Here is a 23164-nt window from a genome sequence, read left to right as displayed (position 1 = left end):
TTTACTAAACATAGATGTTTACATTTTTCATTTATTTTTTATATTGCAAACATTTGCACTGTTATCAGTATTTGCACACTATTTTATATTATTTTTTGACAATCTTTAAAGTCATTATTCAATACATTGTTATTGTTAAATAAATATCGTCAAATAATCGAGATCTCAATTTCAGTGAAAAATAATCGTGATTATCGTTTTTGCCATAATCGAGCAGCCCTATGTGACAGTCGGTGCTTGGTGCCATCGTGCTGAAGCCAGCCTGTGTGCTGCATTGATATGCATGTGCGCCGTCTTTGCAGCGCCCCCTGTAGTCACAGTGTGTTTTTTGGCTTGGAGCGTGTGTGTGTGTGTGTGTGTGTGTGTGTGTGTGCGTGCGCACAAAGCCTGTAGATTTAAGCTTTTATGACCTGCAGTTCAGGGTCTGCATAAACTTCCTGCTCACTTTCCAGTAGAAGTAATGATGACCACTTCAGCAGGTCGCATTCACCCACCTGCCCATCCTCTTGTTTTTATCCGAAGCTGAGGTTGGAATGGTGTCATATTCCACATGGATTTTTCCTGAAAGTGTGTTTGGCCTCCTCCTGAGGGATCCTCGGCTGCTTTCAGCCCAGATGAGATATAAAATCTCTCCAGTGACTTCGCAGTTTATCTCCTCCCAGTCCTCCTCCCCGAAGGGTGCCATGTTTAGACGCTGCACCACCTCTGCTGGCTCTGCTCAGTACGAAGAAGCAGCTGAGCTTCTGTAGTCCATGCCTCGTTCTTTCTTTCCTTACCCAAAGCGAATAACCATGGGTGAGGGCAGCACCGCATTCTGCCTCTGCTCCTCCCAATTACTCATGGACGACTCATTCCCAAACCCGAAGAAGGAGATCTGAATACCTGTGATATATTTTGAAATGTTGGGTAACCACTCCATCTGCCTAAAACTAGCTTCTTTAAAAACACTGAAGTGTGAGAAACTGTTTTACTTTAATTTATAATGAAGAAAAGACTAAAAACTGATATTTTTCTCTTGCTGGTTGTTTAAAAGCTGCAGACTGATTTTTCTGTGACCTCAGCAGGAGGGTGGAGCCTCATCCATAACAGATATGACAGTGATGAGAGGAGGCACTGGGTGAAGGTGGGTTGCAAAGTGGAATGGAGATGTGCAGCTGCTGGGTTTCTGAACTTGATTCAATCTTTTATGCCTTTTGGACAATTTTTGCTGCAAAATCTTTCCACCATAAATGAGGCGGAGTCCAAACTCACTGTCAGGGTTCAGAGTCTATTTAATCATCTGGATAATGTCCTGTCTGTGACACGTAGCTGCTGTCCCATCGTCCACCACCACGCACCTGCAGTCCATGAACTGAGTCTGAACACCAAACTCTGAGCTGCATTCTGCTGCTTTGATAAACCATTTCAAATGAGTGGCCGGAGCAGCGGAGTGGAAGTGGTTAATTAATTTGGTGGTTTCTGTGCTGCGGGCGTAGGGCAGCAGTTTAGCTCCTTATGTATTTTTAATAGATTTCTGTCAGCTGAACACATTGAGCCTCCTGAAGGAGAGCTTAACAAGACATCCTGTCATCCTGACAAAGAGAAGCACTCCCAACAATTTAATTCACATTAAACACACAATAAAAGGTGCGCCTGCTCCTCTTCCTGACACGCCTCCATCATCAGAGCAGCAGCCGGTGATGGAGGCACTCCGTCCTTCAGCCACCTCTCCTCACCCCGAGAGGCATTAACACCTGCAGTTACCTGTCACATTAAAGCTATTAATAGCTCATTAAATACACACACACACACCTGCCTCCTGTCTGAAAACTGTTAGCCTTTGATTAAACTGTGTTTGCGTGCGTATGTGTGAGATTTTAATAGCATGGTTGTGTGTTTTCTGTAGATATTTTTGTTTTCCAGCTTCACACAGACAAATGCAAAGTTATTCTTATATTTAGTGTTTTATGGAAACGCTGCAGGGAAAGTCTGTGTGCAACTATAAACTGTAAAAAGAAGATGGACATTCAGACGCTCTGCTTTAGCATTTTGGCTGTGACCATATTTGTGTGAGAGGATGGGGTGCTCACAAAGCTCCAAAAGCACAAACAGAGGTCCCGTTCAGGTGAAGCTAGCAGACAGGTAGCAGCTACAGTTACCTGTGTCACCATCCACCCGTCACTCGCAGAGGCCACGCCCCTAATACCAAACCAAACAATTTGTGTATCAGGCTGTAAACATGTTTGTTTCTGCTGTGACATTTTAACATCAGGTCTGTGGAGCCTGACTCACTGTTGCCTCTGCTGGATGTCAGAGGAGCTGCAGTGACCTCAGGTACCTGAGGTGGCGTGTGAGGAGCTAGTGATGAGAGCGGGCTCTTCTCGGGTCCATGTATGAATGCGATTCAGCTGTGGACGATATTTTGGGGTGGCTGTTTGCCATCTCAGATATTTCCCATGATTCTTGACGTGCTTAGCTTCATGGCGTTGTGTTAAGTCGTTTGTTCCGATCAGATCTCATCTGACCTGGTCGTTTGAGTCGATGCCACAGAGGAAAGGAGGCGTTTGTGGCAGCTTGTTTTCCTCAGAGAAAGTGCTCTGACAGCAACATGATGATTAAAAACAAGCGCTCAACTTGTTTCCAGGCATGTCTCAGAGAATATCTGCTGCCTCGGGCCCCAGAGCCACAAACACAGGACGGGTCTGACCTCCTGCCCCCTCAACTAGCAGGTTTTGGTGCTTGAACCTGAGCAAACAAAAGGAAACAAAAAGTGCTGCAGGACTGATCTCTGAGTCTGACACTGATCATGGTTCTGATGCTGACAGAGGCCCATTTACATCATCATTTTAAATGTATTAAATTACAAATACTACACTCTCTGCCTTCGTGGCATGGCAGCGTGGCTTCGGTAAGTACCAACGCGGTCGTGACCTCATCGGGTTTGCTTGGCTGTGAATCAAACTTTATAAGCAGTGTCTCTGGCTGCTCGCAGCAAACTGGGACAGGCTGAACCGAAACACCAACTAAACTCACCTGTCGTGTGTTATAACAGGAGCAGGCTGCAGCCCCGCACGTTAAACTGTTCTCAGGTCAATGCTGAGGTAAAGCATGACCTTTCACCTGCTTTAACCAGTTCTGAAAGTGTACCCAAAATGCACTTTGTGAATGATCGTACCAGTTTCTTCAGACTCTGGTTCAGCTAAAGTGCCTGATCATCAGCACAGCTGACGGTCATGTTCTTTGAATGATCCTGTGAGCAGACGGCATCGGTCTGCACTCATTAATGCTGTCATCGTCATCATCTCATGGCTCCTCATCCTCACCTCCCTCCTCTTTCTTGAACTGAAGCTATTTAGAATGAACTTTTCTGATGATTTGAACCTGGACAGTCTCTCCTTCAGTGTCACCTCCCTTTGCAGCTTGTACAATTAGTTTTAATGTCTTCAGTTTTGTGCTTCCATGTAAAAACTAAAGAAAAACGTCACGTTTTAACTGCAGATGTTTTACGTTTTCTTTGGTGTCACAGGAAGCCGCTGATGGTTTGCTGTCTCAGCAGACTCGGTGAACGTGACATTTGAAATGTAAAATTTGTCGAATGTCTCCTGGAAATCAAGTCTGGTTTCAGTTATTCTCCAGTTTGAAGTGATTTACTGGTTTTCAGTTTATCTCTGATAACTGCAGTGACCTTTAAATCCAAAAACACAAAACCCTTCACATCTTCAAAGCGGCCACTGATTCTGGAAAGGTCAGGAAGCACGAAGAGCAATAATTAAAAGCACGTTTGCTGACAGTGGAGGAGTTTAGTCTCAGCTGCAGGTTTCCTCACCCTCGCCGTTTGTTGTTTCTTTCACAGATCATTAAACTGATTTTTGTTTGACACCAGATTTGTCTCTGCTTTTCTCCTCATCTCATCCTCCCTCCTCTCTGTTTCATAATTACCTCCTCACCTCGTTACTCTTCTCCTTCACATCTTAAATGCTCCTCTTTGTTCTTCTTTCTTCTCTCCTCCCCTTCTGCTCTTGTGTTTTGGATTTCTTACTCACTTTCTTTCACATTTTTCTCCTCTTCACCTCCCCCTTCATGCTTTTAATTTTATCTCCTCCTCCCTGTCTATGAGCCAATCCGAAAACCGGGCTCCTGATCACTGAGTGAATCTGAGGCATTATTTTTCACATGTAAGTGGCTTCCTGGGAATCCCAACAAATACAGCCATAAACCTCTATCAGTGCTCGGACTCTTTGTCTTTTAACCTGGCACATTTATATAACTGCTCAAAAAGATTATGCACCAGCGTAGGGTCTGAGAGTGCATCCAAGGATTTCATCCTCATACCTAATGACAGTCAGGGTGCTGTTGCCTCACCTGCAGAGGTCTATGTGTCCCTCCATGGATAAGCCTCCCCAGACCAACATAACGTTCTCCACAGCTTCTACAGACCCTTTCACGTCTATCACATGTGCTCAGGGTGAACCTGCTCTCATCTGTGAACAGCACAGGGCATTCTATGACAAATGTCAGTCAGGTCCACGGTGCCGTGCAGTGAGCGCACTAGAAGGCATCGGGCCCTCAGGCCACCCTCATGAAGCCTGTGTCTGGTTGCTTGTTCAGAGACGTTCACTCCAGCGACCTGCTGGAGATCCTTTTGTAGCTCTTCCAGTGCTCGTCCTCTCCCTCCTTGCACAGAGGATCAGATTCCGGTCCTGCTGATGGGTTAAGGCCTTCTACGGCCCTGTCCGGCTCTCCTGGAATCTCTTCCATGTTCCTGAGACTGTGCTGGGAGACAGCAAACCTTCTGGCAGTGGCACGTATTGATGTTCCACGCTGGAGGAGTTGAACTACCTGTGCAACCTCTGTAGGGTCCTGGTATTACCTCATGCTACCAGCAGTGACACTGATCTTAGCCAAATGCAAGACTAGTGAAAAACAGTCATAAAAGACGAGGAGGGGGAAATTAAAAACATTCCTGGTTTGGGGTCGTCTCATTGTTGCCCCTCTATTGCACCCCCCTCTGATCCTTACCTGATCAGATCAATATCCAGGAATTTAAGTGACTTGATGATGTGCTCTGATTAAAAAGTGTTTTTGTGAGAAGTGTATAATTTCTCAAGTTGGTTGTTCTCCTCTCCTGGTTCTCCTCCTCTTCCCTGGGCTGCAGAGCGGTGGTGTGAGCGTTATGGAGACCTGCGAGGGGAGCTGCTATGCGTGGAGCTGGAGAAGGAACGGCAGGGTTTGGGCCTCAGCCTGGCGGGGAACAGGGATCGCTCCCGCGTCAGCATCTTCGTGGTCGGGCTCCATCCCGGGGGGCCGGCTGCCCGCGATGGGCGCATTCAGATTGGAGATGAGCTTCTGGAGGTGAGAAGAGTCCAGATTATCATTTTACATAAATTACATCAACCACAGTGAGAGTGAAGGCATGGCGTTCATGAGAGATGATTTTAATCATGTGTGAGGAATTTGGTGCAACATCTGCAACATCTGGGCCATCCTTTTTTTTTTTTTTTTTTTTTTTTTATTTTGTTGTTGTCAATTATGTCAAAGCCTCATGCAGGTGGCTCTTCTACCTGCAGACGAGCAGATGCATCAGACTGAAGAGAAAACACTTGAGTGCAGCTCTCAGGTCGATCTGCAGTGTGTGTGTGTGTGTGTGTGTGTGTGTGTGTGTGTGTGTGTGTGTGTGTGTGTGTGTTGATATAACATTTTGCTTCTTGTAGTTCTCGGGGACCTTTCAGCGGTCTGCCTCTCTGAGGACACATTTACTACTGTTGTTGTCTGTCTGTTTGTATTCAGGAGGTAATAACCCTCCTTCACTTTCAGCACCTGTGGACATGAGGTAACTCGTCTCCACCCCTCTGTCTGCATTTCAGATTAACAACCAGATTCTTTATGGGCGGAGCCACCAGAACGCCTCAGCCATCATTAAGAGTGCCACCTCCAAGGTGAAGCTCATCCTGCTCAGGTAGGACTGCAGTGCATGGTGGGAAAGTCTGAGCATTTAAAAAAGGTTCCATACACAGTGGCCTGCTGCGTTATGGAACCTTTTGGTTATTAAACTAACACTGGTGCTGCTACCAGTGTTTAGTTTAATAACACTAATAAGTAACATTTTTATTCAGTCAACACAAAAAGTCATTTTACAAATAAACTTTTCAGTTTCAGTGTCTGATTCAGCAAGCTGTGGTCTCTTCCTCCTGTTACAGCAATAAAAAAAAAAAAACACAACAAAAAATTTAAATTTCATATAATTAAGATAAATAATATTTGACTGATCTCACAGCAGCTGAAACAAACAGTAATAATAAATATCAGTAATAATATTTCAATTTAAAATAATTAAAGCAATATTTGTGCATTAAGTTGTTAAAAATTATTAAAGAATTATTATTATTATTATTATTAAAGACTTCTTTGCAAAGCCGCCTGGTGAGCTGCATCAGACGCTTTGGCCGGTTTCCTGACCTAAACACTTCCTGACTCCGCCCCCTGTTTATCCTGTATAGCGTGTTCTATTGCTGTGTGTCTTGATTGTTAATAATATCATAGTTATTCTCTGATGCTGTCGTTCATCCACAAAAATATAACCTTGTGCGTCAGTGAGAAGGTCTGTGCAGGAAACTCATGAAGAACAAGCTGTTTCTGTTTCCTGTCACTGCATTCTCTGCAGCACATCATCAGCTGATGCATACTGAGCATGCTCAGCTGAGTCTGAGGAAAACACAGCTGCATTCCCTTCAAAATAAAAGCTGCTTCCTGATGTGGAGGATGACTCCCAGGCTGTGGAGATGAAGCTCAAAGCATCCCAGCGCTCAGGCTTTACCACAGCAGGGACGGTGGAAGCCTCCTTCACACTCACTGAGGAGTCATTTAGGATTCAGGGAGGAGATGGGCAGATTATACTCCTCGTTCCTCCTCCTCTTCCTCTGCAGATCCATAAATGATCTTTTGTGATTAGCAGCTTTGAAGCAAGCGGGTGTGTTTAAGTCCAAAGCCTGGCTCATGGGGCCGGGTTAGCACTCCGTCATGCAGATTTAAACCCTCAGCCTGACAGGATGAAGACCATCGCGCTTATCCTCCTCTTTCTGAGGAGAGTTTATCCACATTGTCACTCAGTTTCACCTGATATGGGACGTGACGGAGCTGTAAGTGGATCAAATTATCAGCACAGGAGAGATGAAAGGGAGGAGATGGTTTCAGGTGAATGTGCTCAGACTTTAACCAGCACAGATTGTTCATGTTTGAAGTGTGAAAAGCAGACGTTAGCTTTGATAAAAGGAAAAATAGGATTCAACTTTTTGTCTGCAGCCCTCATTTCGACAGGATGTCAGAGGCAGAGGTGAAGAATGAAGTCCTCACTGTTCTCTTCTAATTTAACTCATCACTTAAATTCAGCCATCAGAGAAACAGCAGAATGAGAGACACTTAAGTTGAAATCCTTCTCTGAGCTTCAGGCCGTACCTCTCTCCAGGTTTGGTGAGAGAAATTTGAAGATTTTGATTGGAGGTTACTGATTAGCGGGTATATGTGTGAGTAAGGCTTTCATGCACTCTTTGATTTGATATTCGCAGAACGACAAAAATCGCAGATCATTGACTGCTCACATCCCAACCCACTCTCATTGTTCCCACTGCTTCATACCAGCCCCAAACCCAGCGTCCCCACAGCTACACCTCAGCCCACTCCCAGCATCCCCACAGCTTAATCCCAGCCCACACCCAGCGTCCCCACAGCAACACCTCAGCCCACTCCCAGCGTCCCCCATAGCTTCCTTCCAACCACTCCCAGCATCCCAGCTCACTGCCATGTCCACACAGCTTCTTCCCAGCCCACTCCCAGCATCCCCACAGCTTCATCCCAGCCCACTCCCAGCATCCCCACAGCTTCATCCCAACCTGCTCTCACATCCCCACAGAATTATCCTAACCCACTCCCAGTGTCCCTGCAGCTTCATCCCAACCCACTTTCAACACCACCATAGCTTCTTACCAGCCCACCGGGTCAAAGCAGCTCTGACCTCCTGAGAGGGAGCTGCAGTAGATCAGCGGATTTTCTCTTCAGGATGTTTTTCTCTGTATGAGATCACGTTTACATGGTTTTTGCATCATGTTGCTTTTAAGACTTCCTGACTGTTATATGATTGGCAGATTTATCACACAGACTCTGGTCCGGTTTCCTACAAAGACAAACATCGGAGCTAAGCAAGCGTCTCATGGGGCCTCACCCTGCAACATACTTTAATAACGGGGCTAATTCTGCATGAAACTGTAGCAGAAAAACAGGAAATATTAAGCTGCTCATACTGATCATTTTGATGGGGTCAAACCACCAGGTTGATGTTTAGTTAAGATTTCACTGCTGAGCATCTTAAAGTTATTCAATTGATTTTCTTTTTATTAAAGAAAGCAGGTCAATATGAGGTGGATGAAGGTGTCAGTCTGAAGTGTGAGACTGCTAAAGATCTCCTTTACCCCATCTGATTGGTCGTTCACTGCACCCCAGTGTCGGCATGGAAACAAGTAAATCACAGGGAAAACAGGAGATCAGTGCTCACTGAGCTGGGGAAGCAGCAACCAACAATCAGCTGACTTTGATGTGTCTGTGATGTCCTCATCAATCCGCCGGCGCCGGTGTCTGTCACTTCCTGACAGCTGTAGTGTTGGCCTGAGACAGTGATGGAAACGTGTGACTGATGGTCAATCAAAACCTGCAGACTTCACAGGTTTAACGAGACCTGATCGAATCATTGATTTCTGACATCAGAGACGTCTGACGTCAGAAACCTGACTGATACGTTTCACCTGATTTAGCAGCATTACATTGTTTTATTTTTGTAATTATTCACAAAACTGTTGAGAGGAAGTCTGATGATGTTTCCAACTTAGTGTTTGTGTCAGTGTTAGTCTTCTCTTCTGCTGGTGTAAGACGAATGCAGCATAACAGATAAACCTGACTGAAGCTGTAACAAATGCTGATCTGCGCTGACTCACAGATATCTGTAACACTACTAGTGTTGGTCAAGTTACTTCAAAAAAGTAATTAGTAACTAATTACTGATTACTTCTCCAATAAGGAATAGAATAGAATAGAATAGCTCTTTATTGTCACTGTTACAAGAACAATGAAAGGCAGTTTGGCATCTCTCCGTGTGAAATACACAATAGCGTAAGTAAGTATTTACATAATAACACAGATTTACATTTACACAAGAAAGATATGTACAACTTATTCATACACCTGCATACATACAGATGCACCCATACATACATAGGTATATGTATATATGCATGCATATATGTATGTGTACGTACATACGCACACATATTTCCACATACACGCTTGCGTATATATACATACACATACATGCCATCTGAGGAGCAGGTGCTTTGTGAGGTGCAGTGTGTGATCAGTGATATTGCACATTGAGTGTGTGTGTGTGTGTGGGGGGGGATGCTGTTGCTACTATAATAATACGGTTATAGAGATACGATGTATAAATAAAATGTAATGCCCATGAGTGCAGTTGTCCTCCAATCAGGGTGGAGGTAGGGTAGCCTGTTTGTCTTTGACCTGATGGACCTGTAGCGTTTACCAGAAGGAAGGAGGGGGGCGGGGGGGGGAGTGTCCAGGGTGCAAGGGGTCTTTGATGATGATGCTGGCTTTCTTCTGAAGTCTGCCAGTATAAATGTCTCTGTGGGGGGTTAGTGAGATGCCAATTGCCCGCTCTGCTGCCCTCAGGTCCATCAGGTCAAAGACAAACAGGCTACCCTACCTCCGCTGCAGTTTCCTCTTGTCCTCCAAAGTGCAGCAGTTGAACCAGAGTGTGCAGCAGTAAGTCAGAAGGCTCTCAATGGTGGAGTGGTAGAAGTTTACTAGCAGTCTCTAGGGTAATTGGGCCTGACGCAGTTTCCTGAGAAAGTACAGCCTTTGTTGTGCTTTCCCCACCTGGTCCTGGTCAGCCGAGATGTGGACTCCGAGAAACTTAAGGCTCTCTACCCTTTCTACCTCCTCCCCATCAATGTAGAGGGTAGAGTGCTCAGGTCGCTTTGTTCTTCTGAAGTCGATTAGTCTCCTTGGTCTTGACTGTGTTCAGATGCAGGTTGTTGTTGTCACACTTCAGATGCTGAACCTCCTCTCTGTAGGTTGATTCGTTGTTGTCGATCAGTCCTATGATGGTGGTGTCATCAGCAAATTTTATAACGGTGTTACTGGTGTGGATTGAAGAACAGTCATGGGTGAAAAGTGAGGATAAGAGGGGACTGAAGACACGCCCCTGTGGGACGCCTTCGTTCAGAATGAGGGTGGAGGTGGTGTGCTCTGTCACTACAGAAGTTGATGTATGAGAGTACAGCAGATGTGTGGCCCTTCAAGTCCGATCCTTCAGCAAATACACTCCAATTTGTGTTATTAAAACAGTCTTGTAGGGCCATGGTGGCTTCCGCGGTCCACACTCGTACTGTTTTTACAGATGGTTTTTGTCTTTGAATTAGAGGTTTATAACCAGGGATCAGGGACAGAGAGAGATGGTCAGAGAGTCCGAGATGAGGCAGTGGGGTGGCTTTGTAAGCATCTGGGATGTTGGTGTAAACCTGGTCCAGTGTGTTGTTTTCCCTCGTCGGGAAAAATCATGTTTTTAAAGAATCCAGGCAGGACAGATCTCAGGTTTGCATGGTTAAAATCTCCTGCCACGATCACAGCGCAGTCCAGTTGCGTTGTTATCTGTTTATTAATGGAGCGCTGGAGTAGCTCCATGGCTGACTTAGCATTAGCTTGTGGTATAGTCGTACTCGCAATCCATATTATCCATTGTTGATCTGCACATGTCTGTTACCACGAACGTTGCACGTACTTACATCAGTGTCATGAGACACTCTCACAAACAAAATCATGGTTTAGTAACGCATTAACGCAGCGTGCTTACGGGAAAGTAACAGTAATCTAATTACTTTCTTGCAATAGTAATCCCTTACTTTACTCGTTACTTGAAAAAAGTAACCGTGTTACTTGTAACGCGTTATTGCTCATCTCTGAACACTATGCAGATATTCTGGACATGATGTTATGTCTCCTGTTTCTTAACGTCCTTTGTTTTTTGAATTTGAAATATTAAAATGCAGCAACTTTTTTATGTTTTTATGATCATCATACTAAATGTAATGTTTCCTTGTGAATATTTTTCTTTGGCTGAATTAATGAAGGAAGCTGTTTCCTGCAGTTGAGTTTGTATCTCTGTGCTGCATTCAGGACTTTTATTCTTCCTGCAGCGTGAATGACGTCCGCCTCTCAGGGTAAACGTGGTCTTTAGAATGAATCAGTATGGTGGAGGAGGGAGAGGAGGAGGAGGTGGTGTGTTTGGAAGAGATGAAGGGACTCCTCCCATGATTCCCTGATCATATCAGTGTTCTGTTTTGACTCTTATGATGGTCCTCTCTCTCGCTCTCTCTCTCTCACGCTCTCTCTCTCTTTTTCTTCCTTCCTCCTGCGGCTCTGATTAAATCGTGTCAGAGCTGCAGGACGTTGGCGCTCTCGCCGTGTTCAGCATCCTCGGACTGAGTGCTGCAGTAATGAGCTCTGAGAATGAACATAAGAACAGGACGAGGACCTTAGCGGCTCCCGTGATGCAGATGGCTCCATTTAATGGCGATGCCTCAAATCCAACGAGCTTCAGACACCTCCTCTGAGGGTTTGAAGTAACGGCGGAGTTGTTCCACATGGCGCTACGCCCTCCTTCATGTCTGCCGGCTCTCTGGGGGGCGTTGCTGCTGTTTTCTGCTCTGTTACCCGCCAAGCTGTTGCTGCAGTTGTAGATATAATAAATGCGGCTTCAGCCGGGCCCGGTGGACTGAGCCTAAGTTTGGATTACAGCTATGGCCCTATCAGGAGAGGAAGAGGAGGAGGAGAGATGGTGTCACACTGTCTGCCATTACAGCGTTACATTTTCTGTTTGCACGTCAGTGTTTAAAACTTAATTCTGCTTTGTTCCAGCCTGCTGTTCCTCTCATTCGTGAGTCAGCTGAGACATGAGAACTTTGCAGTGTGTTGATGTATGCCGAGACTGTACATAAAGGTTGAATATCGTCTTAGGTTTGTGATGTCCTGGCATGAAGTTGAACATTTCCATCATCACAATTTTGCCTTTTTGGGGTCAGATGAATACGGCCTGGATCGTTTGCTTTCTCTGGCCTCCTTTCTGACTGTAACAGGTCCTTCAGTTCCAAAGCAAACACTACGTTCTATTCAATCAGAGCTGAAACCAGCAACCAAGACAAGAAACTCCTTTGCAAACTTTTTAGTGACCTCAGTGATCGAATGAGCAGGCGACCCATTTCCTGACTTCTATCCAATCAGACATCATTTTACAATCAGTCATGCTGACAGCCAGAGGATACCTGCTGCGTAAGGCATAAACACACAAATTCTGCAGGTGTGGCAGAGCTGTGATCCGAATGTATCAAATTTCAGATCCGTGGAAGAAAATGGATGAATCAATATTTAAGATTTCACCACTAGGTGGCAGTGTTTTATGAGAAAGTCCTGGCTTAGCTGTCCCTGCAGTGCAGGGGTGATGAGGTTTGAACTTACTGTTTGTGAAGCTGAAGTTTGTTCTCACGGTTTTGTGTTTTTCTATTTTTGTGTAAATCTGTGTTTCCTTTTTTCTAAATGTATTGATCAAACTAAGATCCGGGGAGGGATAAAAAAACAAAACAAAACAAAACTGGGCTCTCCCACCTGGAGGGGGAAACCAGGTGGGGATTGCCCAGAGGTGTGAGGAAACCAGGAGCTGCACAGACTACGCTGAGGAAGCATGAGTGAGTCATCAGTGAGGAGTGTTCACTACAGCAGCACAAAGTGACAGATGGATGACAACGTAGAGGAAGCCGTTGCTGATGCTGCAGTGTGAGACTCGAAAGAGCACACGAGGAGACGCCTTCACAGTAAAACTGAAGCATCTGTCTGTTTTTATTTCTTTTTTTACTTAAAAAAGATTAAAAAGATGAAACCTGCAGCTGCTGAGGAGGACCTCGGACTGTGGAGCTTTGTTTCCGGTTGTCCTCCTCTGTGGATTCTCCCGGGATCATAGATTTCTTTAGCCTGTTGTTGAGCCCTGACACTCAGCTATGTGAAGCATCACCGTCATGCTGCTGCAGTTTAAAGAGCTGCACTGCTCTGTCCAAGTTGTAGGTGAGCTGCAGCTACTCTGCAGCTGTTACAGCTCTGCTGCACCTCCACGACGCACTCTGGAAATTCCAAACCAACAGACATTCTGAGTTTAAGCCAGAGAGACTGGTGAATCTGATGGCACAGTCACAAAGCTTTGCATAGTTCCAGAGCAGATTCAGTCTGTCCTGCTCAAGTAAATCCATCTTTGTTGCTCAATGCTGAGTCAGAGGGGAGGCACATGGATTCATGTCACTGTAATATCGCGTCACATGTGACACACTGCATGTTATTCCTCAGGCCAATCACAGCTCTACATCATCCTGCATGATGTAAGTAAGTAAAATGTATTTGTATAGCACTTTTTAAGACAGGAATGTGTTACAAAGTACTTTACAAGGAATACAAAAACATATCAGACAAAACAACATATTACACAAGAACGTTACCCAAATGCCTGTCTTAAAGATGTGTTTTCAGCTGTTTTTCAAAAGAAGTCACAGAGTCGGTGGTGCGTAGAGGGGGTGTAAACTGTTCCAGAGTATTGGTGTTAGGGTTTGGAAAGCATGATCCTTTGTTTTCAAACGGGTCCGTGGAATAGTCAGAAGACCACTATCAGTGGATCTATAGATCTGTTTTGGAGAGTAAGGGTGAAGAAGCTCGATGATATAAGTGGGGGCCCCTCCTCATAAAGACATAAAAGTTAGAGTGAGGATTTTAAACTGATATCTATACCCAACCAGAAGCCAGTGCAAGGACTTTAACAAGGGAGTGATATGAGTGAATTCATGACTGTGGGTTAACAGCCTTGTTGCGGCATTTTGCACTGCTTGAATGTGATTTAAAGATGCCTTTGTCAGACATGTTGTCTGATTTTAGGCTTGATACTCTCTGGACCAAGAACTAAACACTCAGTCTTGTCTGCGTTCAGCTGCAGAAAATTGTTTGCCATCCAACCATTAATTTACTTAAGACAGTCCATTAGGATGGATAATTTGTCTAATTCCCAAGGTTTAAACGAGATATACAATTGGATATCATCTGCATACAGATGGTAGGAAATCATTTTGAAACTGCTAATGATAAGGCCTAAAGGCAGAATATATAATGAAAATAACAAGGGGCTTAAAACCAATCCTTGTGGAACCCCGCATGAAAATTCAGCTATATCTGACCAAAGGTTTCCTACTGAAACCAAAAGTGATCTAACTGCCAGAAATGATGTGATGCATTTTAGGACAGATCCAGATATCCCTACCATGTGATTTAAGTGGTGGATTAAGATCTGATGATCAAAGGTTGAGCTAAGGTCCAGTAGAACAAGGACTGAGCAAACACCTCTGTCTGTGGCCATCAAAAGGTCATTTGTGACTTTAAAGAGAGCTGTCTCTGTGGAGTGTAACTTTCAAAAACCTGACTGAAAGTTATCGAGACTTTTTCTAATATTTTAGAAATGAAAGGACGTTTTGAGATGCGTCTGTAGCTTGTCTGAAGTGTTGGATCCAGGTTAGGCTTTTTCAGCAGAGGTTGAATAACCCCCTGTTTAAAACACCTGGGGACAGAGCCGGACAGCAGGGAAAAGTTTATCAATGTGACCACAGAGGGCCCAATGGTGTCAAAAACAGAGAAGTAGGTAAGACATCAGCTGGACTCGTTGAGGGTTTCATTTGACTTAGTATTTCCGATGGATCTTTTAAAGAAACTGAGTGAAAAGACTCCATAATTATGGGATGTGGGAGATCACAGTTGAAGGGGCTATCTAAGGGAGTTATATTTCCTCTTAGGCCACTAATCTTATCTTGGAAAAATCTTAAAAAGGCATTGCAATCCATATCTGAGAAGACTGGTATACATGGAGTTGGAGGAGAGATGATGCTATTGACTGTATCGAAAGAACCTTAGGATTTCTTTTTCTTACTGCAAGTAGTTTAGAGAAATAAGTGGCTCTCACATCTTTCACTATGTTGTTAAAGGTGGATAATAGCTCTTTTAAGTGGAGCTTATGAACCTCAAGTTTTGTGGCTTTCCACAGGCGCTCAGTTTAACGGCAGATTTGCCTAAAGCTGCGGATAGCTTCTGTGATCCCGGGCGGGGATTTTACAGTGCTGCCTTTCTGATTTTGAGAGGAGCCACTTTATCTAGAATTTTTAGACATTGCAAATTGAAGGATGCCACATGCATCATCAGTTTCAGGTAGATTATTATAAAACCCTCCATCCATCCATTTCTTCGGCTTATCTGGGGCCGGGGTCGTGGGGGCAGCAGCCCAAGCAGAGAAGCCCAGACCTCCCTCTCCCCAGCCACCTCCTCCAGTTTATCCGGGGGAACACCAAGGCGTTCCCAGGCCAGCTGAGAGATATCTCTCCAGCATGCCCTGGGTCTGCCCCGGGGCCTCCTCCCAGTGGGACATGGCCGGAAAACCTTGCCCAGGAGGCGTCCTCGTCAGATGCTTGAACCACCTCAACTGGGTCCTTTCGATGCGGAGGAGCAGCAGCTTTACTCTGAGCCCCTCCCGAATGGCTGAACTTCTCACCCTATCCTATCTCTAAGGGATTATATTTACACGATATTATAAAACAGTTCCACAAATTCTTCTACCACAGAGTCAGTAATTAGACATGAATGCTTCACATGAACAAAGGGCAGAGTGTCACAGATAAAGGAGAGATCAAATACAGTACAGGTGTGGGCGTGTGTGTAGCAGTCTGTTCAAACTGAAGTGAAAAACTCGTTATTCTCTGTGTCTCTGCAGAAACGACGATGCAATAAACCAGATGGCCGTCCCTCCCTTCCCCTCTCCCCCTCCACCACCCTCTCTCAGCCCAGCCAGCCCTGAGGTAAACGAACACACACACACACACACGGGATACAGCTTCTCTGTCTCCTTCTCCTTTGGATATGTGCTCTCCAGTTTTGAGCAGTGACACTTGTCCTGGTATAAATATCAGGTGCTGCATTTAAAATCCTTTTGTTGAATGAAGCAGTATTTTTGTCTGTTGTAATGTCACTGTGTCAGGCTGAGTGATTACAGACTCGTTAATGTCACCTTTTTGAGAAAAATATATATACACTGCTACCTTGTCAGTGCTTGGTCACTTTCATGACGTCTTCACGTCATCATCAAGCCGCAATACAGCTGACATTATGTGGTGTAAACCTATATGATGCCAGCCAGATAGTGTGAAAAGAATAAAAAGGTTTGTCGTCAAAGTTGAAACAGACCAGAGGAAGCAGGTGAAGGTCACCGTGAGATCATTTAGCCAAACGTCCATGTAAGTGTGAGTAATGGCAGGATGGAGTTCTCTTTAATGACCGTGGTTTAATCCTCAAAATGTTCAGACTGCTGTGTGTAAAATGTTTTGATCTGATTTGTTTGGTCGTCTTGATGAAAAAGTTCACCTGTGAGAATTTGCAGGAGGTGTAGGTAAAAGTTTTCAGGTAATGTTTCCTGTCCTTTGTGAAGATGTTAGTGTTTCACAGACGGATGAGCCTTCAGTGTTTGCACAAAGAAGAGAAACTATTCATATTTAAAGTTTAGGGTCGCGAAACAGTCGGTTATTGATTGTTTATGTGGAAGTCCATCAGCTGTGTGACCGCGCTCAGAACACAACAACGTTCAGCTTTGACCTCCACAGAGAAGAAAGTGGCGTCTGCTTGTTTGAGACGAGCACCGAAGTTCATTCTTTGTGTTTGTATGTCAGTGTATCTCGCCCACCCTGCTCAGTGGATCCACCCCCTCTGACGGGCCCTGCCCCCCCGACGGCTTGACGCTCCACCCGCTGTCGGATGCGCCGGTGAGTGTGAAGCTGAATCTGAAACGGAAACGTGGGAACGAGTTGTAAGTGTGAGCTGATCTGAGGTCTGCTTAACAGGACGAGCCAAGCGACGAAGCCGAGCAGAACAGCAGGAGCAGGAACAGCGTCCCCGAGAGTCTGAGAGAGGCCAACACTTTCAGAAAGGTACACAGCCATCAGACTCCGCCCCCAGGGTGTAATTGTTCAGATTATTATGGTAATGTTCACCCTTGGGAACCTTAATACTGACATTCTCTGATCAAACAGACCAGACTTCATGTGAATTTTTCCCAATTTTGGAACTGTTGTCTTCTGTTTACTCCTGACCATCGTCAACTTTATCTTTCTGTCAAAAAAAAAAGTTAACTGTGTATGAATCTCATCAACAATTATGAATGAGATAAGGCCAGTGGACACTCTTTCAATGATGAGGATGTACACATCCTGGACAGGTCACTTGGATGAGTGATGAAACGTTTCTCCCACTGAAAACGCTACGTCCAGATGAACAGAATCAACCTTTGGAGATTTACTTACCTGGATGATTGAGAATGCATCAAGACGACATATTTCATATTACAAACTTTGTCCTCAAGGTTTTGTTCCAGATGTCCCAGAAATGTGACTGAATGAGGACATGAATGTGACTGAATGAGGACATGAATGTGTCTCCTTGACCCGCTGTGCTCTGTTTCCTCTGCAGAGGCTGAAAGCTGCAGAGTCTCCAGAAAATGAGCTGCAGGCTACACTGGAGCAGCAGGTAACCTCACAGGAAGCGCCCATATCCTTTAAGTTAAAGATGAGATCATGTGGTTACTGTTATTATGGACTTATTTCACTTCGCTCAGTTTGTTCTTATCAGTCACACAAAAGCCTCTATCAATACATCTGATCTGTGTGCGTGTGTGTGTGTCCAGTCACACAGTAAACGGATGGCAGCTTCTCCTCCTCTGATCAGCCCCGATCAGCACAGAGGTACAAACACAGACATTTAACTGTGAAAAATCAGATCGACATGCAGACTTTCTAAGAGTAAACTGATCCTCGTCCTCCTCAGACCCAACCTGCTGTGCTGTGGTTCCTGGTCAGGAGACACTGCTCGAGATCTGCAAAGGTCGATCTGGACTGGGACTCAGTATAGTGGGAGGAAGAGACACACAGCTGGTAACACACACGCACGAACACACACACAGTGTGTAACTTTACAGTCCAGTGCTATACCTGCTTTTGTAACCAGCTGTGAGCATCAGTGATGATCTAACAGCTGTTACTGTCCGTCCTTTTAAAGTTATTAAGGATCACATATGCTGGAAACTCCTTAAAAAGTGTCAGATTTTTTATTTTTAATTATTTTTTTTGCCTTTATTTGATAGTAACAGTGTAGAGAGACAGGAAAGCAGGGAGAGATAGGGAGGGAAAGACAGCAAAGGTCCGCGGGTCAGACTCCAACTCCAATCAGTAAATGAGAGCAGGATTCCACAAAAAGACGTAAACACAAAGCGCGGACCCGACGCATCAGAATCAGTGAAATGTCGTCTTCTCACCCGATGGCACCTACCCAGACGTGTACGTACAGTTGGAGCTGAAAGCCGAGAGCTCACAGATTCTGAAGCTGCAGGTTTAGTCACTCTCCAGTGAAAGTTGACTAAACCAGCAGCAAAAGAAGATCCAAACTACGCTTCACATTTCGCTTCACCTAAACATCGACATGAATTCCCTCTTACTTTTGCTATTTTGCTTCCACCACGATAAAAACACACTTCCTGCACAGCTCTTTCTCTCTCTGTCAGTGTACTTCAAGAACAGTTTCCCATCTCAAATCTCTGTTTTCTGAAATATTTGCTTGGTTAACCCTAGAACACCATCGCTGGGTGATTTTCACCCGAGCAAATACATTTACATTTTGGAGCATTATTTTAGGGTCACCCCATGACACTTTTTTTCATTTTGTTAGACATGGCACAGTTGAAAGTAAAAGCAGACCACTCTGATTTGTCATGTGTTGTCATATTTTGATATATTTTGATGACAAGTACGTTTTGTTGGTCATATTATATCACGTAAAAATCACCCGGTATTAGTGATTGTGTTTATTTATAGTTTATTTATAGCAATAGTGTTCTAGGGTTAATACCCACCAGTCATAAATGATCAGAATTATAACATTTCTATAAATGACAAACTGGAGGACTATGATCAAATCTGGAGGTCACTCACTGAGTATCTGGAAACTATGGACAAACAAGAAACTACTATGTGGGCTTTACCCTAGGTTATAACAAAGTGATAGCACTCTGGGATCAGGGAAGGGTGTGGGGAGGGAGGGAGGTTTTTTTTGTTGTTGTTGTTGTTTGGCTTTTTCTACCGTCTTGGTTGTCTGTTTCATTTTTTGTTGTTGTTGTTTTCCCCCCTTTCTTGGTGATAAAAATATAAAAATTAAGCAATGAGAGCCCATGGGGCATTTTTGTAATCGTTACTTGTGCTTCACTGTAAAAATATTTGAAGAGAGAGATTATAATATTTCTAAATGTCGGAGTCAAAATTGAATCGAATCGGATCAGGACCTTGTGAATTGGAATCAAATCAATTCTAGAAATCAGTGACGATACCCATCCTTACTGTTTAACATGAAGCCAGGACAGCGTTCCACTTTGATGATGAAGATCAGTCTTCTTCATCTTCAGTTCATGAACAGACTCTAGCCAGGCCTCACCCTCTCTTCTTGTTTCTCCACTAGGATGCCATCATGATCCACGAGGTGTACGAAGAAGGAGCTGCAGCCAGAGATGGGCGTCTGTGGGCCGGAGACCAGATACTGGAGGTATTCACAGACACAGCACCACCCACGGGAGGAGGTGCCCATCTACCTGTCATTACATCATTAACAGGATGTATACGAGCCATAACGTTAGCTGGCGAATGTAGTTACTGCTCACAGTAGGAGGTCCGACCTTCTGCAGAGTCGTCAAAAACTCAGTTGGATCAAAAAGATATTTAGATTTGAAAGTTGAATCTAATGTTGTCTGCTCAGAAACGAACCTGCTTCAGCTCCCCCTGCTCAAACACAGCTCCTACATCCACCGTCTGTGTGTGTCTGTGTGTGTGTGTGTGTGTAGGTGAATGAAGTGGATCTCCGCGGGGCGTCCCACGAGGAGGCGATCGCCGCCCTGCGTCAGACACCGGCTAAGGTCCGCCTGACAGTCCTGAGGGACGAGGCTCAGTACAGAGATGAGGAGAACCTGGACGTCTTTAAGGTGGAGCTGCAGAAGAAGAGCGGCAGAGGGCTGGGGCTCAGCATCGTCGGGAAGAGGTCCACATTAAAAAAAAAAACTGTCAGGAAAATTAAGGAAGTCATGAGATCTGATTTTAGGAGGATTACGTCTCATTTTTGATTATAACGACAGGAAAACATCAGAGTTAAATCTGTTTCTGCTTAAAGTTTGTCTTGGAACGTTTTTTTGATTACAGATGAGAAAATGTCGTTTGTCTGTCTGTCTGTCTGTCCGTCCCAGGAGTGGCAGCGGTGTGTTTATCTCAGAGGTGGTCAGAGGGGGCGCCGCTGAGCTGGACGGCCGGCTGATGCAGGGAGATCAGATTCTGTCCGTGAACGGTGATGACGCGAGACATTCCTCCCAGGAAGCCGTGGCTGCCATCCTGAAGGTGCTGAACAGTACTGTGAGCGTTTACTGCAGTAACACTGATCTGTAGAAGTACTGATACTACATTTAATCAGAAGCACATGCTGAGGCGGAGCTTTTTATTTCACGCACTAACAGATCATTTTCATTGGTTGGTCGCTAGAAGTGAGAGATTTCTGTGTTTCACTGACAGACCTAAAAAAATCAGTTTACTGGATTCAGATTGTTCCACAAACACTAAAGAGGCGGTGCATGAACGTGTTTCTTCACGTAGAAAAAGTAAAATTTCGAGGACACAAAGAGTGCACGAGGAATTTAGGGAACATGTTCCAGCACTTTCTCTTCCAACACTGCTGCTCGGTCTTTACCACACTACCTGAATCTAACTCTGAAAGCAGACTTTTTATCGTGTGCTTCTGCTGCTGAAATCATTTCAGAGTTAACACAGAGCTGCAGGAATGCGTTAGCATCCCTCACTTCCTGTTTCCCCGCGTGGATGTGGATGTTTCAGTTATTTGCAGCCCTGTAACACAACAGTAAATTCCTCCCACTGTTAAAGCTTTCCACGACTTCGCTCAAAGTCAGCGTCACACTTTTTTTGAGATGATGTCAAATTGATGCAAACTTCAGCGCTAGTTTACCATAAAAGTCTTTACTGCAGCTCTGAGGTGGTCTGGTTTAACGTGTGTGTGTGTTTGTGTGTGTGTGTCCGTCCTGCAGTGTGCTCGGGGTCCTGTCCTGTTGGAGCTCGGCCGACTCAAAGCTGCCTCCTGGATCACATCCAGACGTAATTCACATGGGAGCCAGGTCTGAGAGAGTTCAGATTTATGATGGTCCCTAACACTGTAAGATAAGCAATACTACAAGCCCAAAGATACAAAATCCCAACAATCAGATCGCCATGAGCAAGATCTTGGTGGTAGTGGGAAGGAAAAACTCCCTTTTAACAGGAAGAAACCTCCAGCAGAACCAGGCTCGGGGAGGGGCGACCGTCAGTAGGGAAAGAGGAGAGAAGAAGAGCACAGAGAGACGGGTTCATTAAATCAGAGTTTAGCCCTTTCTGTTTTTTTTGTTTGTGCTTATGTTAGTCAGGACACCTGAGCAGGGATTCAAACCAGCAGGCTTGGATGGCTCCAGCTGTTCCTTCTGCTCCTCTCTCCCACGATGGCCCACCCCGGGTCTGAGTTCATTCTGGAACAGAGTGCCAGGATTGTCCTGATCTCAGCTTTAACAAAATAAACCTGCTTCCTGTGTAAACTGTAAAGCGATGATGGACATGCCTCCTCACCTGGGAGCACCTGAACTAGATTTTCTTTCTCTGACATGGCGAGCAGCGTGAGCTGATATGACACTTTCTGTTTCAGATGAGTCACGCCAGCACAAACAGCTCAGGCGTTCCAGCTCCGTCCCTCACACAGTCACCTGAGCCATCTGACCCCCCAACCTCAAGCCTGCCCCTCAATAACAACGCCGAGCCCACTGGTGAAATCACTTCCTCCACCTCAGGTAGACACATGTGATTGGTCAGAGTGATGCAAATGTGTTGATTACAGAGAGAGCACTGATCGCGTTTTCTCTGCTGTGTGTGCAGGGCTCGACGAAGGCATCCGAACAGTGGAGATCACCAGGGTAATGACCTCACATGCACTTACAAACACACTGTAGGTCACCTGACCTCTGATCCCTGGATTGCTGTAAAATAAAAACTCACATGAATAGTGCAGACCAGATGTCACTGTCACCGCACAGTGAGAAGGTCTGCGTCCACCTTTTATTTTATATTTTTATTTCCATCAAAGCACAAGAAAAACCAAAAACAGTGAGTCCTGGATAAGAAAGACCCGTAGCTGTGATTTCATGGTTAAAGCTAGATGTCATTCTGCTCTCCTTTTATTCTTCCACCCGTGTATCTCAGGGTCTCGGCGACTCCCTTGGGGTGAGTGTAGCAGGAGGGAAGGGCAGTCCTCTGGGTGACATCCCCATCTTCATCGCCATGATTCAGGCCAGCGGAGTCGCTGCTAAAACCCACCAGCTCAAGGTGACTGAGACCACGCCTTTTCCACCTGAAAGCTGCACCCACCAACCATGTGAAAAAAACAGGCTGAAACCAAACTTTAGTCTCACTGTAGCTGTGTGGGTGTGGAGCAGACTTCGTCACAGGGCCACGATGCCCCCCCTAAAGCCAAAGTTGGATCAGTTATAAGTATAAAGGCTTGGTTTAAGGGTAGGAGGAGGCTGGAGAGATGAGGCCGTCTCCAGGAAGTGATGGAAACGTGTCTCTCTGTGTTTTCAGGTGGGAGACAGGATCGTCAGTGTTAACGGGCAGTCTGTGGACGGCCTGTCTCACAGCGAGGTCGTGGCCATGCTGAAGAACAGCTACGGAAACATCAGCCTGCAGGTAAAACATGCCTGGCACACCTGTACACGGGGAGGACTGTGAGAATGCAGGTGGTGAGCAATACTCCAGCATGTGACCCCACTATTACAGCAGATTTACTGGAAAACTTAGGCGGACAACAGGGTCAGGCTAAGTAATGTCTGCAACCGTTGGGGGGGGGGGTGCACTGGAGTTTGGACTACACACACTGTGCATTCTTCCTCTGA

At 45.2% G+C, this 23164-nt stretch overlaps 1 protein-coding gene across 1 annotated transcript in view; it reads left to right on the top strand.

The window, feature by feature from the left end:
- patj (PATJ crumbs cell polarity complex component) overlaps positions 1 to 23164 on the top strand; it is an 83506-nt gene that overhangs the window by 55592 nt on the left and 4750 nt on the right. Inside the window, exons 29-44 of the mRNA XM_005732414.1 lie at positions 5135 to 5331; positions 5844 to 5935; positions 15881 to 15965; positions 16830 to 16922; positions 17001 to 17087; positions 17626 to 17682; positions 17840 to 17897; positions 17980 to 18086; positions 19660 to 19743; positions 20039 to 20232; positions 20435 to 20582; positions 21281 to 21367; positions 21925 to 22066; positions 22152 to 22189; positions 22476 to 22598; positions 22854 to 22958. Coding sequence (XP_005732471.1) covers positions 5135 to 5331; positions 5844 to 5935; positions 15881 to 15965; positions 16830 to 16922; positions 17001 to 17087; positions 17626 to 17682; positions 17840 to 17897; positions 17980 to 18086; positions 19660 to 19743; positions 20039 to 20232; positions 20435 to 20582; positions 21281 to 21367; positions 21925 to 22066; positions 22152 to 22189; positions 22476 to 22598; positions 22854 to 22958 — 1697 coding nt within the window. The remainder of the gene's footprint in view (positions 1 to 5134; positions 5332 to 5843; positions 5936 to 15880; positions 15966 to 16829; positions 16923 to 17000; positions 17088 to 17625; positions 17683 to 17839; positions 17898 to 17979; positions 18087 to 19659; positions 19744 to 20038; positions 20233 to 20434; positions 20583 to 21280; positions 21368 to 21924; positions 22067 to 22151; positions 22190 to 22475; positions 22599 to 22853; positions 22959 to 23164) is intronic.

Source organism: Pundamilia nyererei, unplaced genomic scaffold (assembly GCF_000239375.1).
Source record: "Pundamilia nyererei isolate P.nyererei 1_Seehausen unplaced genomic scaffold, PunNye1.0 scaffold00046, whole genome shotgun sequence".
Taxonomy (NCBI): domain Eukaryota; kingdom Metazoa; phylum Chordata; class Actinopteri; order Cichliformes; family Cichlidae; genus Pundamilia; species Pundamilia nyererei.
This window is presented reverse-complemented; position numbering and strand designations above follow the sequence as displayed.